Source organism: Stylophora pistillata, chromosome 3 (assembly GCF_964205215.1).
Source record: "Stylophora pistillata chromosome 3, jaStyPist1.2, whole genome shotgun sequence".
Lineage (NCBI taxonomy): Eukaryota > Metazoa > Cnidaria > Anthozoa > Scleractinia > Pocilloporidae > Stylophora > Stylophora pistillata.
In genome coordinates this window covers 22,326,686-22,345,474 of record NC_142521.1, presented here as the reverse complement: position 1 = coordinate 22,345,474, position 18,789 = coordinate 22,326,686, and the positions used below count along the sequence as shown (strand labels likewise).

The window sequence follows — 18,789 nt, the reverse complement described above, 5'->3', positions numbered from 1 at the left end:
TGATCTCATTCGTGTCTTGATAAACCAGGAGAGAGTGCAGCACAATTTAGGAGACAAAGGAGCTAGTGCGATTACTCTTAAATTTTACGATCCAAAGTCCTGAAAAAAAAAGATTTTTCTACGATCTTAATTGACCTCTTAACTGCATTGAAATGCAGGAATTTTACGCGTCCGAATACAAGATACTCTAACCAGAAAAATAAAGTTGAAAAGTTGTAATGTTTCATCCGCCAATTAATGCACTAAATTAGCCTTTTTTAAAAATTCTTTCATATGATTTTTCGAAACAATGCGGGTCAAGAATTTCATTATTAACACAATGTGTGCTTGGTCCCCTATTCGTTCCTTATGTGTCCTTACCTAAAGTCATATTTTGTCAATTAGAGCAAAGGTGCCAATGCAAAAGATGACAATTGCGATGAATAAAAACTCTCTGTAGACATTAGGGCTTGAGATGTTGATTTCTTCACTTGTTTCAGTGCGAAAATCGCGAATCATTTCATCCAGAGTGTCAAGGTATTGTTTTGTGGTTGGCTCACCGTTTCCACATTTTTCGTCAATTGTGGCATTGCTAAGTATGTTAGGCACATCGTTTATCAAGAAACCTCCCTTCAACAAGAAAAATCCCTGAAGATCGCAAATCTGGCGATATTTTCCAGCACTTGGATCCTCCATCATGTATTTCTAGATATTTGCGAGATCTTAAGCAGTTGTTTCTAATCCACCTTTTGGGGTGAAATCTTTCACGTCCTTGATTAGCATTAATACTTGGTTTTCAATCTCGTGGTCTCGAAGGTGTTTAAACTTTCCCTTTTCACTGGCCACTCACTCTTCAAGAAAGCCCGAGCAGTTGAGACTGGCATCTTTTCCACAGCTGACATCGTGGATCGGAGGCTGCGATATTGCGACTGTTCTCCCCTTTCCTTCTCGCTTGAGTGTTTGAAGGTTGTTCATCTCGTTGTAAATAGCTGTGGAACAATTTCTCCCGTCTAGTACCGGCTTCTGGCAAACCAGAAAAGCTACAGTTGGTACACTTTCAAAGCGGCATGCAATCTTTGCTTTTCCACCCGGCTTTGCAGAGCAGAATCTGCTGTAGTCAATGTTGGGCTTCACCTCACTGATCTTCGTTCGAGCAATTGCGAAGTCGTCTACAAATGCCATCATTGTTAGAATTGGCAAGAAACCCAAAGCGTACATATGCGTTCTCAGGCGTCACTGACTGTTATCACCTGTTTGGTTAAATGAAAAATTTTCATTTGTGTTGAGAATTTTGATGTCGATAGTAAAACTTAGAATTAGAAAGAGATCGCGTGGAGACTAGGTACCTAAAGGGCACAAGAACGTATTGTTGCATATCTCAAAAGTCAGGACAGTATTACTGCAGTATTATTGCAAGCTTACTTTACCACTGATTAAACACTCTGGCAATCTGACCGTAGCGACTTCAAACACTTTCACTGTCAGTCCCCTCATTACAATAGACGTTTCTAGATCTGTCTACTGCTCTTTATGAGCTTGAGGTCCACGCATAGAACTGATTATGGATGTCAGTACTCTCTCCAAGTTTTATCTAGACCAGATAGACTGCTACGAAACCATCAATCCCGTTGTAGTTGATCATTACTTTAGCAGAATAAACTAAAAAAGCAAATCTAAGATTTTTCTATTTCCTTTGGAGAACTTTTAGAAGTCTAAGCCTCTTCTATAGTTGCTTCACTTCATTGAATAGACATTGAAATATATATTCATATAATGAGTAAAATAATATGGTAAAACTCAAATAGATTGTACATTTTCAAATAAACAGCCATGTAGAAGAAATGCGTTTAACCCAATAAAAAATCAAGATTCCGGCGACATTGGAGCTTAATAAGTTGATACTTTAATTGCGCCTCAACGGTCCATACAGAATCCCACAATGAACATGGAGACCCAGTGCTGTAAACAAAGACTGATGAAACAATGCAACACCTGCCGGCATTCTTCATGCGTAGCAACCACAATCCATGAAGCGTCACGAAAGAAATGAAGAGCTGTTTAGGCAGTATGTTCACTTCAATAAATTTAAAAATACTTCGTTCCTTGGTTACAGTAGAATCGCAAGGAGAATGGGCAGTTTTTGTGTATTTTTGGTAAATCACATCCCGAATTTAACTGTTTTATCATGATATTGACTAGTTAACACCTTGATTCGCTCCTATGGTTGAAGGCGCTACTCATTTTGAAGATTAGCCCACCAGGGATCAATTTTGTCAGGTTTTTTTGTACTAGAGTGAGCACGGCTCGTTACATCCGTCGTAGTCAAGTGAAAATGAAATAATTTCGAGATACATTATTATTTACATTATTATTTACATTATTATTACTTTCTTAGTCGAAACGACAAACGGTTTCGTCACTTACAATTTGTGTTCCTGAGTAGTTGGATACCTTGATTCGCTCTCTCGATGATTTATCTTGATGCTTACGTTTACAACCGTTGATGACCAGCTTCGAATGTCGTTACAGCATAAATTGTTTCTTTTTAACAAAATGAGCTCACTCAGCTGATCAGATCAGGCACTAAATTCAACTTGTTTCGCTCTAAAATTAGATTGTAAATATCCTAAAGGTAGACTAAGAAAGTGTCTATACATTCGTTATTTGATCGTCGAGAGTCTTCTCGGGGGGAAGTAGTAATTTAACGCGAGGAGAGTTCTTTTCAAAAGGAAGAGAGATGGACATGAAGGAAGGGACATGAGGAAGGAAAGAGACATGATGACGCAGATGGTTTAATTTAACTGAAGGACGTGATGACCCAAATGGTTCTGCTCAACTGAAGAACGTGTAAACGAGTCCGTTAGTTGGCACAAAGCAGGCGTAAACTCGATGAATCTGCACGTCGGAAATAAAGCAAACAGCGCACTAAGAGTTCAGGTCTTAGGATTTAAACCTTAACTGATGAATCTGTGTTCCTTGTAGGCTATTGAATCATGAGACTCAAAGACTTATGATTCAAGAGCCTGCAAGATCAAAACAAAAGGTTTTTGTTTTGGTTTTAGTATTCGAAGATTTATTTGGAGAATATTGTGTACGCTGATTTCTACGAGTCTAATGAAAGTGTTTGGGTTACTGCTTTGATTAAAGGTTTCCATATTCCAAACACAGTCGGTCCATAACCCAAACAAGCTCACCAATGACGTTCTTAAGAATGGCATGCACTAAAGAGAGAAAGAGAGACATATTAGTTGGTAGAAGGTACAGTAAAGATAAAATGGAATAAAGAAGATTCTTGATGCCTCTCGTTAGCATGGATCGTCTCAGAGGCTTACTAACCCAGTCCTTTGCGTTGCAAGGTAGTCGTTACTTTTTGTTGAATACTCCTTCTACGATGGCTGAAAAAATAATAAGCGAGATTACTTTGCTAATGGTAATACATTTTCCAAGTGCTGTAGGGGCTAGAAAATTAGGAACAATCAGCAAAATGCCGTTGGCGTTTCATTTCAGCACTGATGATATACGTGCAAAAATTTTAGCATGCTCATTGGCCGAGAACACGTCAATTAATACCAAACAATGCTGCAAGTTGAAACTGAATACAATTAGTTGAAACTGATCGCAGAAAGTTGAGATTTAATAGCGCGAAAGCACGACAAAACAAAATGGCGGAAAGGTGGGGAGAAAGTACCAACGTTTTAATTTAGAGTTTGATAAAGAATGCTAAAAAGAAAAACACCTTGCATAGGAAAAACAACTGGCTTAAAGTCTAGAAGTCGTGGACTCCCAAAATCAGCGATGAAAGTATAAACCGAACGCCCTGAATAACAGTCTCGCAGAGTTTTACGCAACGGTTCGTACGAAAGACGGGGAAGATTACAAGCGCGATAACTTTTGTGTAATGGTTACTGCTGTCTTCTGATACCTAACATTATTCGTAATAGAAAGTTTCGAGTTTGAAGCATTTTTTTAGCGAATAGCCCGACTTCTTCGGTAAGAAGGCAAGTCAGCAAGTGGCTGAACCAGTGAGCCTTGACACGAAATAAAAACAACTAACTGAGAGGAAAACAAAGTCATATTTTGCGTATATATTATTTATATGGCTGTGTCTCACAAGGACTGGGAACTACCGAATTCACGAATTTAATTGGCTGAAATCAATATTGAAAGCGGTCTAGATTTTCCCTTCTAGACCGGCATCTAGATCGGTCTAGAAAAAAAGGTATAAAGAAAATGAAAAATTGGCATATAAGACACAGCCATATAATAAACATCTTATTAATAACCGAGCTAGGTCGGTCTGTATGGGAGAATCTTGACCTCGGTCGCTAGTACAGACCTCACTGCGTTCGGCGGTCTGTACTGGCGACCTCGGTCAACATCATACAGACCTCCCGCTCGGTTAATAAGAACTAATTATTGACTGGTGATCATATGATTTTTCTCGTGAAATTTGGGATAAATCAGCCCCCGTAAATAATTCCAAAACCTCAAATTGAACTCACCCTACGGGCTCGTGCAATTTGGTTAGCCTTGACCCATGATTTCTTAGTCAAGGACTTGCCTGCTGTCTTGATTTCCAAGAGTCGCGCCGGAATCGCGTCAGTAAGTCTGCAAACACTCCAACTCCAACCCAATTTCTTAGCGCAAAATAAACGGCCCCACACGATTTTAGAGGGTTTTCTCGCAATGCTCCTAAGGGAAAACTGAAGAGAAAGTCTTTCCATTTTATCTTTACGATGTCAACACGATTTCAGGAACAATGATGTAAAACGACGTCTAAATAAAGGTCTCAACGAAATCATGAGTTGATGAACATAGCTTGCATTGTGGTAAATGAACACATGATAAATAGCTGCATGGCTTGAAGGAGATTGGTTTCTTACATTTCCACTGAAGTCGCAATACTAAGAAAGGCGTGGGTAATGCTAATTTTCCTAAAGCCTGAGGCGTATTTTGTGGTATAAATTATACGTAGGTTGTGTCTAATTTAAATCAAACCTTTCAATCTAAAGTTCATGTGCTTAAAATTTTCACAAAACAAAACAAAACAAAACAAAAAAAACACGATTACACCAGTCATGCGCGTGATGGCAAGCAAAGTGTGCGACCTTCACGTCGATTGGGAAGTAGCACGTTTTTTAGGCTAATTATTCTTAAGCAAGTGTCCTCTGGTTGGGTAGTGGGATTGTACTGGAGCGGAAGCTGATCGATACAAAGCACTCGCTATTTATGGAAAGATTTTGTTGACCTTAACAATCAGTCTTATAAGGCAATTGAAACAGTTGAGTGTTGGAGAACTTACCGACGCGGTTCAGGTGCGGCTTTGGAAATCAGGACAACAGGTATCTCCTTAGCTAAACTCTAAAAAAATTATTTTATTGAGATTTACTCCGAGTAAGAAACCAAATAAAACCCTTATTTATTGACTTCTTTTTGGGAAAATCCAGCCGCTCTGCCAGGGACACTTGTATATAAAATTGTTAGCATTTTTCGCCTAAAGTGAAGTGCTTTTTCGTAAATTCTACACCTTACATTTTCAATTCGTGTACGAACTCACGGGGCTAGATCTATTTGAAACCACATATGCTGTGTTAATCATTTCAGCCATTATTTTCGTTGTCTTTCTCATTTCTGGTACGTTTTTTCCTACAATTGAGAAATAGAGAGGCTCCGATTAGAAAGAGTCTTGATTGTGACTTAATAGGCATTTGTAGCAATCTTTCGGCATTAAATTCCAAGAAATTTCAAGGAATGTCAAATGACCTTCAACAAAATTGTGTACAGATACAATGTATATATGAAGTTAATATATTTTGAACTGCGGTATTAGATACGTGTGATGCATGATCCTCGCAGTAGAGAGCGCTATTATGCAATAGCGAAAATCAGACCTGAAAAAAATCAGGCCTGATTTTGCGATACTAGTGCAGCGCTCTACCAATTGAGCTAACAAGCCAACTGGGAGCAGGCCGTTAAGTTGATTCGTAATAAACCCGTGATGATAAATCAGATACAATGAATATATGAAGTTCATATATTTTGAACTGCGGTTGTAGGTACGTATGATGCACGATCCTCGCAGTAGAGAGCGCTATTTATGCAATAGCGAAAATCAGACCTGAAAAAAATCAGACCTGTACGGGATTCGAACCACTGACCTCTGCGATACTAGTGCAGCGCTCTACCAATTGAGCTAACTAGCCAACTGGGAGCAGGCTGTTAAGTTGATTCGTAATAAACCCGTGATGATAAATCAGATAGCGCTCTCTACTGCGAGGATCATGCATCACACGTATCTAATTCCGCAGTTCAAAATAGCTCCCAGTTGCCTTGTTAGCTCAACTGGTAGAGCGCTGCACTAGTATCGCAGAGGTCAGTGGTTCGAATCCCGTACAGGCCTGATTTTTTTCTCAGGTCAGATTTTCGCAATAGCGCTCTCTACTGCGAGGATCATGCATCCTACGTATCTAATACCGCAGTTCAAAATAGCTCCCAGTTGGCTTGTTAGCTCAATTGGTAGAGCGCTGCACTAGTATCGCAGAGTTCAGTGGTTCGAATCCCGTACAGGCCTGATTTTTTTCAGGTCTGATTTTCGCTATTGCATAAATAGCGCTCTGTACTATGAGGATCATGCATCACACGTATCTAATACCGCAGTTCAAAATATATGAAATTCATATATACATTGTATCTGAGTTATCATCACGGGTTTATTACGAATCATCTTAACGGCCTGCTCCCAGTTGGCTTGTTAGCTCAATTGGTAGAGCGCTGCACTAGTATCGCAGAGGTCAGTGGTTCGAATCCCGTACAGGCCTAATTTTTTTCAGGTCTGATTTTCGCGATTGCATAAATAGCGCTCTCTACTGTGGGGATCATGCATTACACGTAAAATTGTGTACATTAAAAAAATGTTACCACAGATATGTGTTGCAGATAGGATATCTAACTTTCAATCTCAAGCAAAATGATCGGTGTAATGCATTTTTTTCATTCTACAAATGGTCTGAGGAAGAAGCAAAATCGATTGCTTGTGCTATTTTATCACTGAGCGCTGCACTAGTATTACTTGCACTAGTATACTTGTGAGAGTTTTACTATAAGTCAATCATGTGACGAAGTATTTTTCATTCTCCAACTTTATTAACAAACCGAGATTCAACAAAATATGAGACTTATGTGCTCGGCGTAGTTATATGACTCGACGCTTATCACAGCCATATCGTTTTGCGTGCGTCACAGAGATACAAGAAAAAATTAAGGAGGCTTAAATCATGAAACGGACGTCCTCGATCAATTGACAGGGTTTAAGAATAATCACAGACTTAGATGGTTCCACCTTACTTGAGCAGTTTTGTTCACAGACAGTATTAGGGCTTGCGTTTGCTGTGAGTGAACGATGGACGGATTTTCTTACCTTTTTCAGCCGGTATTTTGTCGTATGAAAAATCACCCCAAAAAATCATATTGTGCTAAGGTTTTTACTTCAATTTCACATTCAAATCCTGGGATACCTGACTCATCTTTACCAAATACCTATTTACTCGACCTAATTTTAAAAACCACTTCCTGAGGTTTGTAGGTTCTCATATTTGATAGGGCTTTTGAAGCGCAAATCGCGTTTGCTCTTAGAGGTTTAGTAAAACATAACGGCGGAGCAGATTCCTTCCATAGGCCTTAAGTCCATAAACCATTGGGCTAATCTTTGTGTTGTCATCGACAACTTACGTTACATTGCAGCAAACTGAGTCGTGTTTGATTAGATTGAGTAAACATAAAGAACATTTGTCACGTCCTTTAAAAGGGATTTTCGTCGATTTGCTTTAATCCTGTACAACTGCGACACGGTAAGCTATGGTGCTCGCTTCAAACGTAGCCGTTTGTCTATGATACTGAATTAAAGTCGGTTTTTTTTGTCGGGAGCAATGTTCTTTTCGTTGCAAGGGAGATTAGTTGAGCGTATTAACATAGAAATAAATCAGTCAATAGATAGTTTAAACCAAGATAGATAAAAAACTGGCTTAGGATGGATAAAGTTGACACCGATTGATTACAATTGCGTTCAAACCTGAAAAAGTGAGGTTTCAAAATTGTTCAAAATGCAAGACAGTGACATAGCTGGTTTAAATCTCGATATTAAGCATAAAATCGAATGCAATCCTCATGGTAAAAGGCGAAAGCAGAAAAAAGTCAACACAATATTTTTCCATACGTTTAAGAACATTGATTTGGCTCCAGCCTTCTGTTAATGCATGGGTACGGACAGACAAGTTAGCCTGACATGTGTTATTACAGATATCAACATCCCAGATTATAAGTTTATGATCCCTTTCAAGTATTCCACAGGAAGTATTGGGAGCAGTTATTAGAAATTTCTTTCAACTAACTAAATTTTTAGCAAGTCTATTCCATTTATCAGGTTAAAAGGTGAACCGTAATAAGTCAAAAGTCGTCTATATCTTCCTCCAATCTTCCATGAACTTGATATTTTGTCTCTCTTTCAGAAATATATTTGCATTTGTAAATGAAGTGAATGAGGTAACGATCAACCAAATTATTACATAATGACAAAGAGAATTTTTTTTTACGCTTGAATTAGGTTTTTTTCAGAAGTGAAACGTTAATGCTGCGTTTTTGTCTTTTATAGAGTTTTTTTGTAACATTATTAAAAAGAACGCTATCAATAATCAGTGATTGTTTTGTCAGATTTCAGTTTGCTGATGACCCCGAAATTGCTAGATTTTGTTTTTCATTTATCAGCAAATTCAACAACATTTGTACGTTTTAAATTATTTTCATGGGATTAATGTCACAGTGGAGCTAACTGTCTACGATATTTGTCAACTATAACAAGTTGTTTTCCCCCTAAATCTTAAATAAAACTACTCCACGTTGTGAAATAAACTTTATGCGGAATTATTTTTCGTATTACATGTCCATCACTATTTTTTTCATGCTCGAGAAAAGAATTCGAACTGTCTTTTGATGAATCAGAACTATTTTTTTTTAACTCAAGTAGACAGTTCATGGTGCGCGGATAGTAAACATTTTAGATGATAATTTTTCAAATAAGTGAAAATAAACAGCCAATCGTGTATTGGATAATTTTCCAATCTAGCTAACGATTTGAAAGGCCCTAAAAATGTCTTTTAAAGAGATACAACAATAAGCTCCCCCACGGACACTCAGCAGAGCTTTTACGGTAAATAATGATATCATATGCAGCTAATGTAAATGCGGCCACACACTATTATTGTAGAAAGCAACATTAAAATTGTTTTGGGTGAACGCTATTTATGGAAACGGGAACTTATGTTTCCTTTGTCCAAAAAAAAATTTAACTTGACCTAGGAAAACGAAGAAGACTCTGAGCAGGTGTTAAAACGATTGCTTAAGGCGCTTGCCCTATCATGAGGTTCTTATGTCAGCAAATGACGTAGTTTTGGGAGCGAAAGAGGATTTATAAGAACGACAAATGCATAAGTAAAATAAGATAATAGACAAAGGCTCGCTGTATACACAACTGTGCAATGATTTCAAAGGATCTTCCTTGAGCGGGTTGATTTTACACTGTTGCAATTTTCCCAAGTTATACCGGCAGTATGTCACTGAAAGTTAAGTGTCAAGAAGGTAAGAAAAGAGCTTTTTTTTCTTGCCGTCACAGCAGAATTACGCGTCATAATGTTATCAATATTCGATATATGTTTAAGGCTTTTGCACTTTCCACTGAAAATGAAGAAACAAAGATGCGCAGGGTATGATAGAAACAGGTTTAGATTTCTGCTCTCTAAATGAAAAACTAACAGCTTCTAGAGCAGACTGCCAAGTCAAGCTTGAGTGATTCATGTCATTTTTCATCGTATGTTCAGAAATTCATACCACTATTATTGGTGTGGATAAATGGAAATTTGAAAAAGAAAAGCTTATTTTAAGGGTGTACCTTACTTCTTTGATTTCGCCAAAGAATTTCGCAAATAAGCCGAAGTAGCACCATCGTTGAATTACATTTTTGTTCCCTGTGTCATTGAGGTTACTCTCAGGAAAATCCGATTTTTCGCTTAGGCAAAATATGTTATAGTCCAATAACGTAAGAAAAGAAAAAATGAACATGCAGAGTTTGGCATTAAGATAAGAATCGATATGCTCGTGCTTGTCGTGCTTGTCGTTTGCTCGTGCTTGTCTAAGATCGAGGATATGAGCAACGAAAATCTAGCGAGTAACTAGACTTGTTTACAAAGCTTAAGTAAAAGCTTTTAAGATTCATATAGCTGATATAAATAAAAATTCAGACAGTGAACACTGTGGAGAGTCTTAAGGTCAGTTTGAACATAAACAGCTTTCAAATTTTATTGCATCAGTTACAGTACCTAAAAATTTTGTATGTGCGGTTTAAAAAAACTTAAATGTGCATGGATTTGTGGAGCACAGAAAAAGCATGAAATTTGGGAAGAATACCAAATTATATTGGCTTTACAAAGGTAACTCAAATTAGCCTTACTCTTTGCTTCATTTTCGGAGCAAGAATTTTTTCTTGACAGGTTCTGCCATGCACTCTTCTCACATCAGTAGAAAAAAGAATTCTTCAGAGCTCACACTCTGAGATGATTTACTTCGGTAGCTGGTCTGGATGAACACATTACCTAATATGTTACATGAGTCAGCAAAAAAAAAAAACAATTCGAAATTCAATTGAATCGTGTTCTTTTAAAACACATCACGAGTACTCAACAACCATTCTTAAACCGATCGCCCGCGTGGTTCTGTGAAAATCCTAAAATACAACCGAAACGCTTTCATAATTTGAATGAGGTAACCGAAACCCGAAAACCAGAACTGTGACGAAATCCGATAAGACCTCTGTACTTGTTTCAAGGCCAAACATATGCGATTGATCTCCCTGGCCAATTATCTTGTCTTTTTGCATTACAATCTTGCTTTGTTTTTTTTCTCTTCTTTAGAAAACACACCAAAATCACATAGCCCACATGACTTACGTCAACATGACTAGTAATGAAGAAATCTTCCGTGGGCATTCATTTCTTTGGGGCTACGGCTTGATTATGTTTCTCATCCTTCTATTCGGTTTCTTCGGAAATTTATTCACCATAATTGTCCTTCGACACCAGGAACACCGCAAGAAAAGCATCACTCCATTAATGGTGAATCTGGCCGTAGCAGACCTCATGATTGTCGTGTTAGGCTACCCACCAGTTATCAACACTAACATATCAGGTCAAATGATGCGCGCAGGAGGAATTGTTTGTATCTATTCCGGCTTTATCAACGGCATGACGGGAATTACATCCATTGGTACTCTCACAGCAATGAGTGGTGTAGTGTATCAAACTATCAAGCGAAACAACCCAAATTACTCCGTTTCTAGAAGAAAAAACATAGTCCTCATTGCGGGCACATGGCTGTATGGAATCGTCGCCTTACTTCCTCCGTTGGTAGGATGGAACCGGTTTGTGCCCGGCAAGGCCGGTGTTAGCTGCGCACCTGATTGGACAACTCAGGACCTTGTGAGCACCTTGTATATCGTTCTGCTAGTCACTGGTGGCTTCTTGACACCGTTTATACTGATAACAACGTTCCTAACCAAGACTCTCAGGTAAGTAATGAAGAAAATAAAGAACTGATCTGGTTGGATTCTGTATTGAACGTAATTAAAAATAATCATTTCGTTCAGTGTTGTAACGAACTCCAACCAGAAATAAAATTCGATGAAACTCCGACTGAAAAAACTCCCCTACTGATATGATGTGTATTATTTTAAAATCATATTTAGAAAATGCGTACACTTCATTTCTCTCGTTCAGTTAGGGGTCGGTTTAAGTTTTGAACATGGTACCTGTTGAACCGCCAATACTTCGTACCTTAATATCATTTATTTTCGCGAGACTTGATTTTCGCGATTTAAAAAAACGCGCGAAATTAAAGTCCCGCTTTAAAATCCTTTATTTAAACTTTCTGTCTGCTAGGAGTTTACAAACGAGTAGGACGGCTCAAATTTCAGTTCAACGAATGCCCTTATTGCTCATCATCTGACTCGTCTTACTTGTATCGGCTCTTTTAAAAGATGTTACTAAGTTGCTGACATTGTTGAACATTTCAGCCAGCTGTTTGAGGTTTGTATTCCATTATGGTTAAATAAAACACAGAAATGGAACTTTAAAATACGAGCACCAGTTACTTGATTCGCGAAATTTAATTACCTTGAAATTGAAAATCGGTGATTCGTCAAAATCGCGAATTTTAATTCCCGCGAAATATTTTTATTCCAAATACGCGAAATTAAAGTCGCGCGAAGAAAAGGGATAATAAGGTGGATGAAGAATGAAATGCGCATGAGCTATCAGTCGCGATGACACCACCTGAGCCTCATGATCAGTATAAGTTAGACGCTATGTCTAAAGTATTTGTTTTCAGAAATGATTCTCTAGCATTTTTTACATGCTTTTACTTTGTACCGATCCAGATGAAATGCAAAAATTTTGTCATTCGTTATTTTCTGTGCTTAAAAATAATATTCTCTTCTATTGGCCGATAGGATCACTTTAGTTTTTGGAAGTTAAAGCATTTTTGAAATCGAAAACCTCCCCATCGTGTTTAGGTTAGGAATAACGTTAAAACTTTTTATAAAATAACTAATTTACGAAATGCGATCGTTTATTGCGGCAGTTAACCCCGACCGAAAATTAAAACATACTGCTTTCCGATGTAAGTTTTGGTTTTTCGATTTTTTTGTTTTCAAGTCAAGTCTTCTCCAACATCCTAAGTGGGTAATGGCATCAGTAAACTAATAGAAAGTGCAACTGAATCTATTGCTTACTTGATCGACTCTTCTTTATGTGCCAGGGCTGTGCATAACTTTTTATCGAAAAATGTTTCACAGATTGCTCAAACGCTTTCCTGTGCCCTTTGATCCTTTTATCCTCGCGCAACGCAGAAGATACCAACAAAGAACACTGTTAATGATCACAGCAACTATGGCGGCCTTCTTGTTGAGCTGGTCACCGTATTGCATCGTCAGCTTCGCGGCAACTATCAAAGGACACCATATACTCACACCAGGGGAGGCAGAAATCCCTGAGCTCATGGCCAAGGCCTCTGTTGTCTACAATCCAATCATTTATATCATTATGAATGAAAGATTTCGGCGGACACTCCGGCGAACCATCACCGGTAATAAAAGGCCGATAGTGGCTCCTGACGAAGCAACAGATCATAACTTTATCGTGTCAATGCCTAGAAACATTGGGAGAGAAAATAATCTCAATATTACAACCACGGCAGAGATATCCACTTATTTGAATGTAAATTCATAGATTTTCAAATTTAGTCATATAGACTCATACACGAGCAAAAAACCTAAGCTCTCATCCCTATTAGGCAACAGCTTCGGGTGGATTTTTCCTCATATAGAGAATTCGGGTTTAAGGACATTAATGTTTCATCTTTAATTTAGTTCACTTTATTTAAAGCTAATTTGCAATTTGGGTGTACAATTACGAATACAATCAATTCCAATTAGCCTACCATTACGATTACTACAACTAATTTGGAACTGCAACTGATTTTAAAAACAATTTAGCCAGGGCAGGTCGTTGAGCTTGCTGTAGTATTCTAAGAAACTGATCGTTCTTTATCGCCGGGCAGGGAATGGAAGGATCGGAGGATTCTGGGAAGGAGAACATTTTTTTTCAGGGGGGCTATAGAAAATTGACTGCCCATGAGGGAGGGAAGGGACGTAAGAACATTACAGAACTTGATGGGGGATCAGGTATCGTGAAACACCAAAATCCACCGACCCCCTCCCTCCCAGCCGATACAAAAATGACCGCTCGCTGTTTGACAACGTTGCTTCAGTTGAATTAAGACAAAAGACTAATATGCGATTTGCTTGACGATGAGTCGAGGAAATTAAGCCCTTGTACATAGAAACATTCATCCCAGGAGGTCTGGGTTCAAGGTCAGAAGCTTGTAGGGACAGCTGAACAAATATGGCGGCCATGTGAGCAAAGTAGTGTTGAAAAGTTAGGATCACTATGGTCAAGTGGTTTTGCTGCTCAGCCTTCTGTACAAATAGCTCTCAAACGCGGAACGCAGACGGAGAAAAAGTCAAGTTTTATCGCTTGCCTTAGGACCCCAAAATACAAGCTTCTTACAGCATGACTCTTCTGACGTCTGGTGCAACTCGGCATTCTGCCGGGTCATACCTGTGCTGAACATTGACTCAAAAATTTTCAAAACTCCAGCTATATTCAATGGCGAAAAAAATGGGCAACCAACACTTACCAAGGCCGTATCAGAAAAAATACCACAGTGGCCGAAAAAGATAGCTGCTCAGAAGGCAAAAAAAATTAAAAATAGAAAATAAGTTGATCATAAGAAGGGAAAAATAGGAAAGACAGCAAGAACAAAATGCTAATTTCACGGGAAAGAGTGAAAGCTACAAATTATACTCGGGGAGAAGTTATTCGGCCCCAAGCCAGATAGAGCATAACTATTACAGCGTTCTCAGAACCCGCGACCTCGATGACCTCTATTGCACTCGTTGTGCGCCCATATGATTATCACTCGACCACCTCAATGTTTTTTCTCCCATTTTCATTAACGGAAAATAATTAGTGTGATAAAATAACTTAAAATAAGCAATCATAATTATTAACCAAGCAAGCTGAAGTGGATACAGAGATCAACTTATTGTCAACTGACGACTCGTTGACTCTGCCGGGAAAGCATTTAACAACCGGCAGACTTCGCTGAAACAATTCATGAAAGGAGGCACAAACATCAACAGACCTGTGATCGAGTCAACTGAACGTTGTTACAACACGTTGTGATTATTGTTTATTTGCTGGTTTTCATAGCGGTAGAAAATAAAAGACTGTGATACAATTCGGTTCCATGATTTCTAAAAAACTGAAGTTTCAATGATATAAACGTTGGGTTGTAATGTAGGTTAATTTAGGATAGAATAATGATATAAATGTTTCTGGTGGAAATATTATTTGCGTCTGTCTTAAGACTCCCAAACGCTGCACGCCTTAAACCCGGTGGGCGCGCTTCAAAAGCTAACAAAACGCTATTTTAAACGCTAACAAAAAGTATTTTAAACACACTTAACTAAGAAAAAATACCTTATTGGTTTGAGTAGGAAACGACCCAGTTGGGTACAAAACAATCCAACTGATTAGGTACATAACGACCTTGCTGGGTACAAATTGACTGGGTACGAAACGACTGTGGGTAAGAAATGACCGATAACCATTTTATTCTTCTTCCGGTTGCCTACCGTGTCTCTAAAACGTCTTTGGTAACTTATTTTTCATTTTTTATGAAGTGCATGAGGTGCACGTGGATGTTAAGGGGCAGTTCAAGTTTATTGATGGTATTGAGCACTATTGATCATACGTTTTCTTTAACTGTCAAGCCCTCGATAGACATATTTGGTATAAGCGTTGACAACAGACCATGTTATGATAATCATATATCAAACATCTGCAAGAAGGTAAACAATCAGTTTAGTGTTATGTAAAGTTTTCATAAACTGTTCTCAACTGACACCATGTTAAAAATGTACAGGGCTTTTATCCTATCGCATTTTCACTACTGCTCTACAGTTCGGTATCATTGTGGTGCACGTTGCGCAGAAAAGTTAGAGGCTCCAAATAGATACGGCTACTTGGCAAGGTCAACCTCACTTCGTTCAGTAATAGGCGTCTCCAGTAGATGTTATTATCGGTATATTAGGGATTGTTTGTAGTAAACTACCCGAATTATATGAGAACCCTGTTTACTCCTCGAAACTCCTGTTTACTCCCTGTTTACTCCTCCAAAGTTTACAACCTAAGTGGTCACCACATCCAGTCACTTTTTAATGACCAAGGTGCTAAGCTATGGAATTCTCTACATGATGTCGTGAGAGATTGCAAGAATTTATATAAATTTAAAAGGATAAATCGTACTTTTCTCAATTTTAACTTTAATATTACAAGAATGTATCATTTTTATATTTATTGTAATCAATTTTATTATTCAGCTGTGCTTCGTAGAGTACAAATAACGCGCGAGACGAGTACAAATATCTCGCGATATTTGTACTCCAGAAATATCCGCGAAATTCGCAACAAAACCTCTAATAAGATATATGTATTTTATATTTTATTAATGTATTATTTGATTGGCAGGTAAATTTTATATTCTAATTAGAATTTGTACTTTCAGCGTACACTATTGAGTTATATTACACTATTTAACAATTATTCGCCGAAGGCGAGGTGAATATCGTCGAATAACCCCCGAGACGAGGTCGAGGGGATTATTCGACAGTATTCACCGAACCTGAGGGAAAAATTTGTTTTAGTATAATTTCAGAGCTGAACAACAGAGAAATTTCTAAAATGATAACACTTTAGTAACGTTTATTAACATTTTATTTTAACATTTTATATAAACCGCGTGGAGCGGTTTATATGGCGTCATAGAAGGAACCGCTCGACCAATCATATTGCTGGAAACTCTTTGCTCAGCTCTGAAATTATACTAATGAGTTATATTGTTTATTTATAGGAACGGGAGGTTGCTGAGCACAAAAGAAGCGTAAGAGTCGCGCAAGGCGATAGCCGAGAGCGACTCTAGCTTCTTGGGTACTTAGCAAATCTCCCAAATGCATCCATAACTCAGTGGTGTAGCTGTAGTGTTCACAATTTGTTTTATAATATAATTGTTTTATAATATATTGTTTTATAATTTGTTTTATAATGATACATTACTGCAAAGGATTTCCCTTTTTTAAGACTGAAATCTTACAAGCGCGCGGAAACTAGTCTTTGGATTTGCTCACGTCAGCAGCGTATACCCATGGGCAAATGGTGGACTTAGTATTTACCAATCAGAGCGCGCGCTTTACTTTGGTTCTGTTCTAATGTATTTTATTACATTTAACACGAAGACATTAGCCTTTGTAATTACACTCAAATTTGTGGTTTGAATAAAGTTTACGTATATATGCATCTATCTATCCATGTATGTAAGAGTCCAATCAAAAAATATTATTCCTTTTTTATTTATTTTCTTATGACATTTTTTTGTTACTCATAAATGATGAAAATTCATTCGCAATCAGATTTCACGCGTAAACAACGGGTAAAAATTGAATTTCCCGAATGTATCATTACTCTGGTAATGACATTTGCGTCACTCACTTCATCTAACAATAATGACTTAGCATTAATCAATACCTTTTCGCCATTATGTTTCAATGATTTCATGGGAGCCTTTCAGCACTTACCACAGAAAACGCTTGCTTTTGGGTTTTCGCCATAATCGATCACCAAATTTCTATAAGGCATTCTAAGTATTACGGGGCCAAAGCAGAAACCAGCCTCAATGGACTCTCAGAAATTAGTGAAGGTTCGTGATTCCCTGAATGATATACTTTTATCTTGCTGTCTTATGTAAAACAATATCACGTCATGATTCAGGTGCTCATCACTTGCGCTTACTTATGATCACTAATTGGTTCTATAGGCGCTCTGAGTAATCACTGTGATGCGCAACGAAATATTGGGTTACGTATTGCATGTTAGGCTATTAAAAGGCTATTAAAACAAAAAATAGACAGTCAAAGACTACGTGTGGTTACTGGCATAACACAATGTTCAAAGCACCGGAAAGAGCTAGAGGTTGTATAATGACGCTAGAAAGTAGTGTTGAAGAATATTTGTCTCCCATTCAAAACAGAAAACCTGCCCCATCCCACATATCTACGAGTACCCCGTTCTACAAGAAAAAGATGATTCAAGAATATATTGTCTAATTGAATTTCATCCAATAATTACATGGTAACAAATAATGAGATTAACAATAATAATAATGATGGCAATAGATTACTATAATAAGAATTTAAAGAGGCCAACTCGAGAGCCTCACGGTTTCCCTATCCTCTGGGACTCCAACAAATATTACCTTCGCTTCTTTAAATTTCGTCTGTCAATTGTGAAAATTTGTCACACAGACTTTTGTTTCATACAAAAAGGCATTCTGCGTTGTAGGATATTCCGTCATTCCGCGTCTTAAGATATTCCGCCTTTCCGCCGATCCACTGTTCATCCGTTCCATCAATCTGTTGTCGTATTTCCCAGCATGCTCGTCTCGCAAATTTAGCAGCACTTTTCGGCTAAGTCGCTGATTTAAACACTAGAATGTCTCTTTTCTTTGTGAAGATCACATCTTGTGAGATAATTCTGTATGAAAAGTTTTGATTTACTTTATATGCGTTGGTGGATGCCACTTTTGTAAAGTGACGGCAAGAACTGTAAAGATCATATCTTCGGATCAACATAATTTGTTGATTTGAAAAGTAAAGTTCTTTCTGTTCTAAAAACTAAAATTTTTCCCCAAGTTTTATGGTGCATTGATCACACCTATGAAGATATGCTTTGCAAGGAAAACGTTTGTCAGTTCCAAATCGCGCGGAACCCTGAAATGATCGCTTTCTTTTGTCTTCTGTGGTATCACGGCAAGAATTGAAAACATGGTGTGCCAGTGGTTATAAGGAACAAATTACAAAAGGAGAGAACTCAACTGTGAATTAAGTGTGAATGATGAACAACTCAGATACTCCGGAACTATCAATAAGTAGTAACGGGAAACACCGGGTCAAAATTGGGTCAAGATCGGAGTTCTATTGTTACACTAACTCACTCACCTCGACAGCATATGTGGCTTCGCCTCCTTTGGGAGGCAGTATCCACAAAAGTGGTTTACTAGAAGTAATGCAAACAGATGACCAACGATAGCGAA

The 18,789-nt window shown here is 38.0% G+C and overlaps 1 protein-coding gene and 1 pseudogene across 2 annotated transcripts; one reads left to right on the top strand and one right to left on the bottom strand.

Annotated features, from left to right (window-relative positions):
* Positions 1-163: 163 nt before the first annotated feature.
* Positions 164-1,164, bottom strand: LOC148735071 (uncharacterized; annotated as a pseudogene).
* An 8,232-nt stretch (positions 1,165-9,396) lies between these two features.
* Positions 9,397-16,997, top strand: LOC111341231 (rhodopsin, GQ-coupled-like). Of its 2 annotated transcripts, none has more exons than XM_088755093.1 (3): positions 9,397-9,609; positions 11,106-11,590; positions 12,875-16,997. In XM_088755093.1, the coding sequence occupies exons 2-3, from the start codon at positions 11,136-11,138 to the stop codon at positions 13,305-13,307; spliced, it is 888 nt and encodes a 295-aa protein (XP_088611219.1). In that variant the 5' UTR covers positions 9,397-9,609; positions 11,106-11,135; the 3' UTR covers positions 13,308-16,997. The 2 variants fall into 2 exon arrangements, with proteins under 2 accessions (XP_088611219.1, XP_022803919.2); XM_022948184.2 differs by having other exon boundaries at positions 9,400-9,609; positions 10,938-11,590.
* The last annotated feature ends 1,792 nt before the right edge of the window (positions 16,998-18,789 follow it).

Coding starts and splice junctions, on each gene's coding strand:
- LOC111341231 (XM_022948184.2), top strand. CDS start 10,965: ATGACTTACGTCAACATGACTAGTAATGAAGAAATCTTCCGTGGGCAT. Junction 11,591..12,874: donor TTCCTAACCAAGACTCTCAG/GTAAGTAATGAA, acceptor AATGTTTCACAG/ATTGCTCAAACGCTTTCCTG.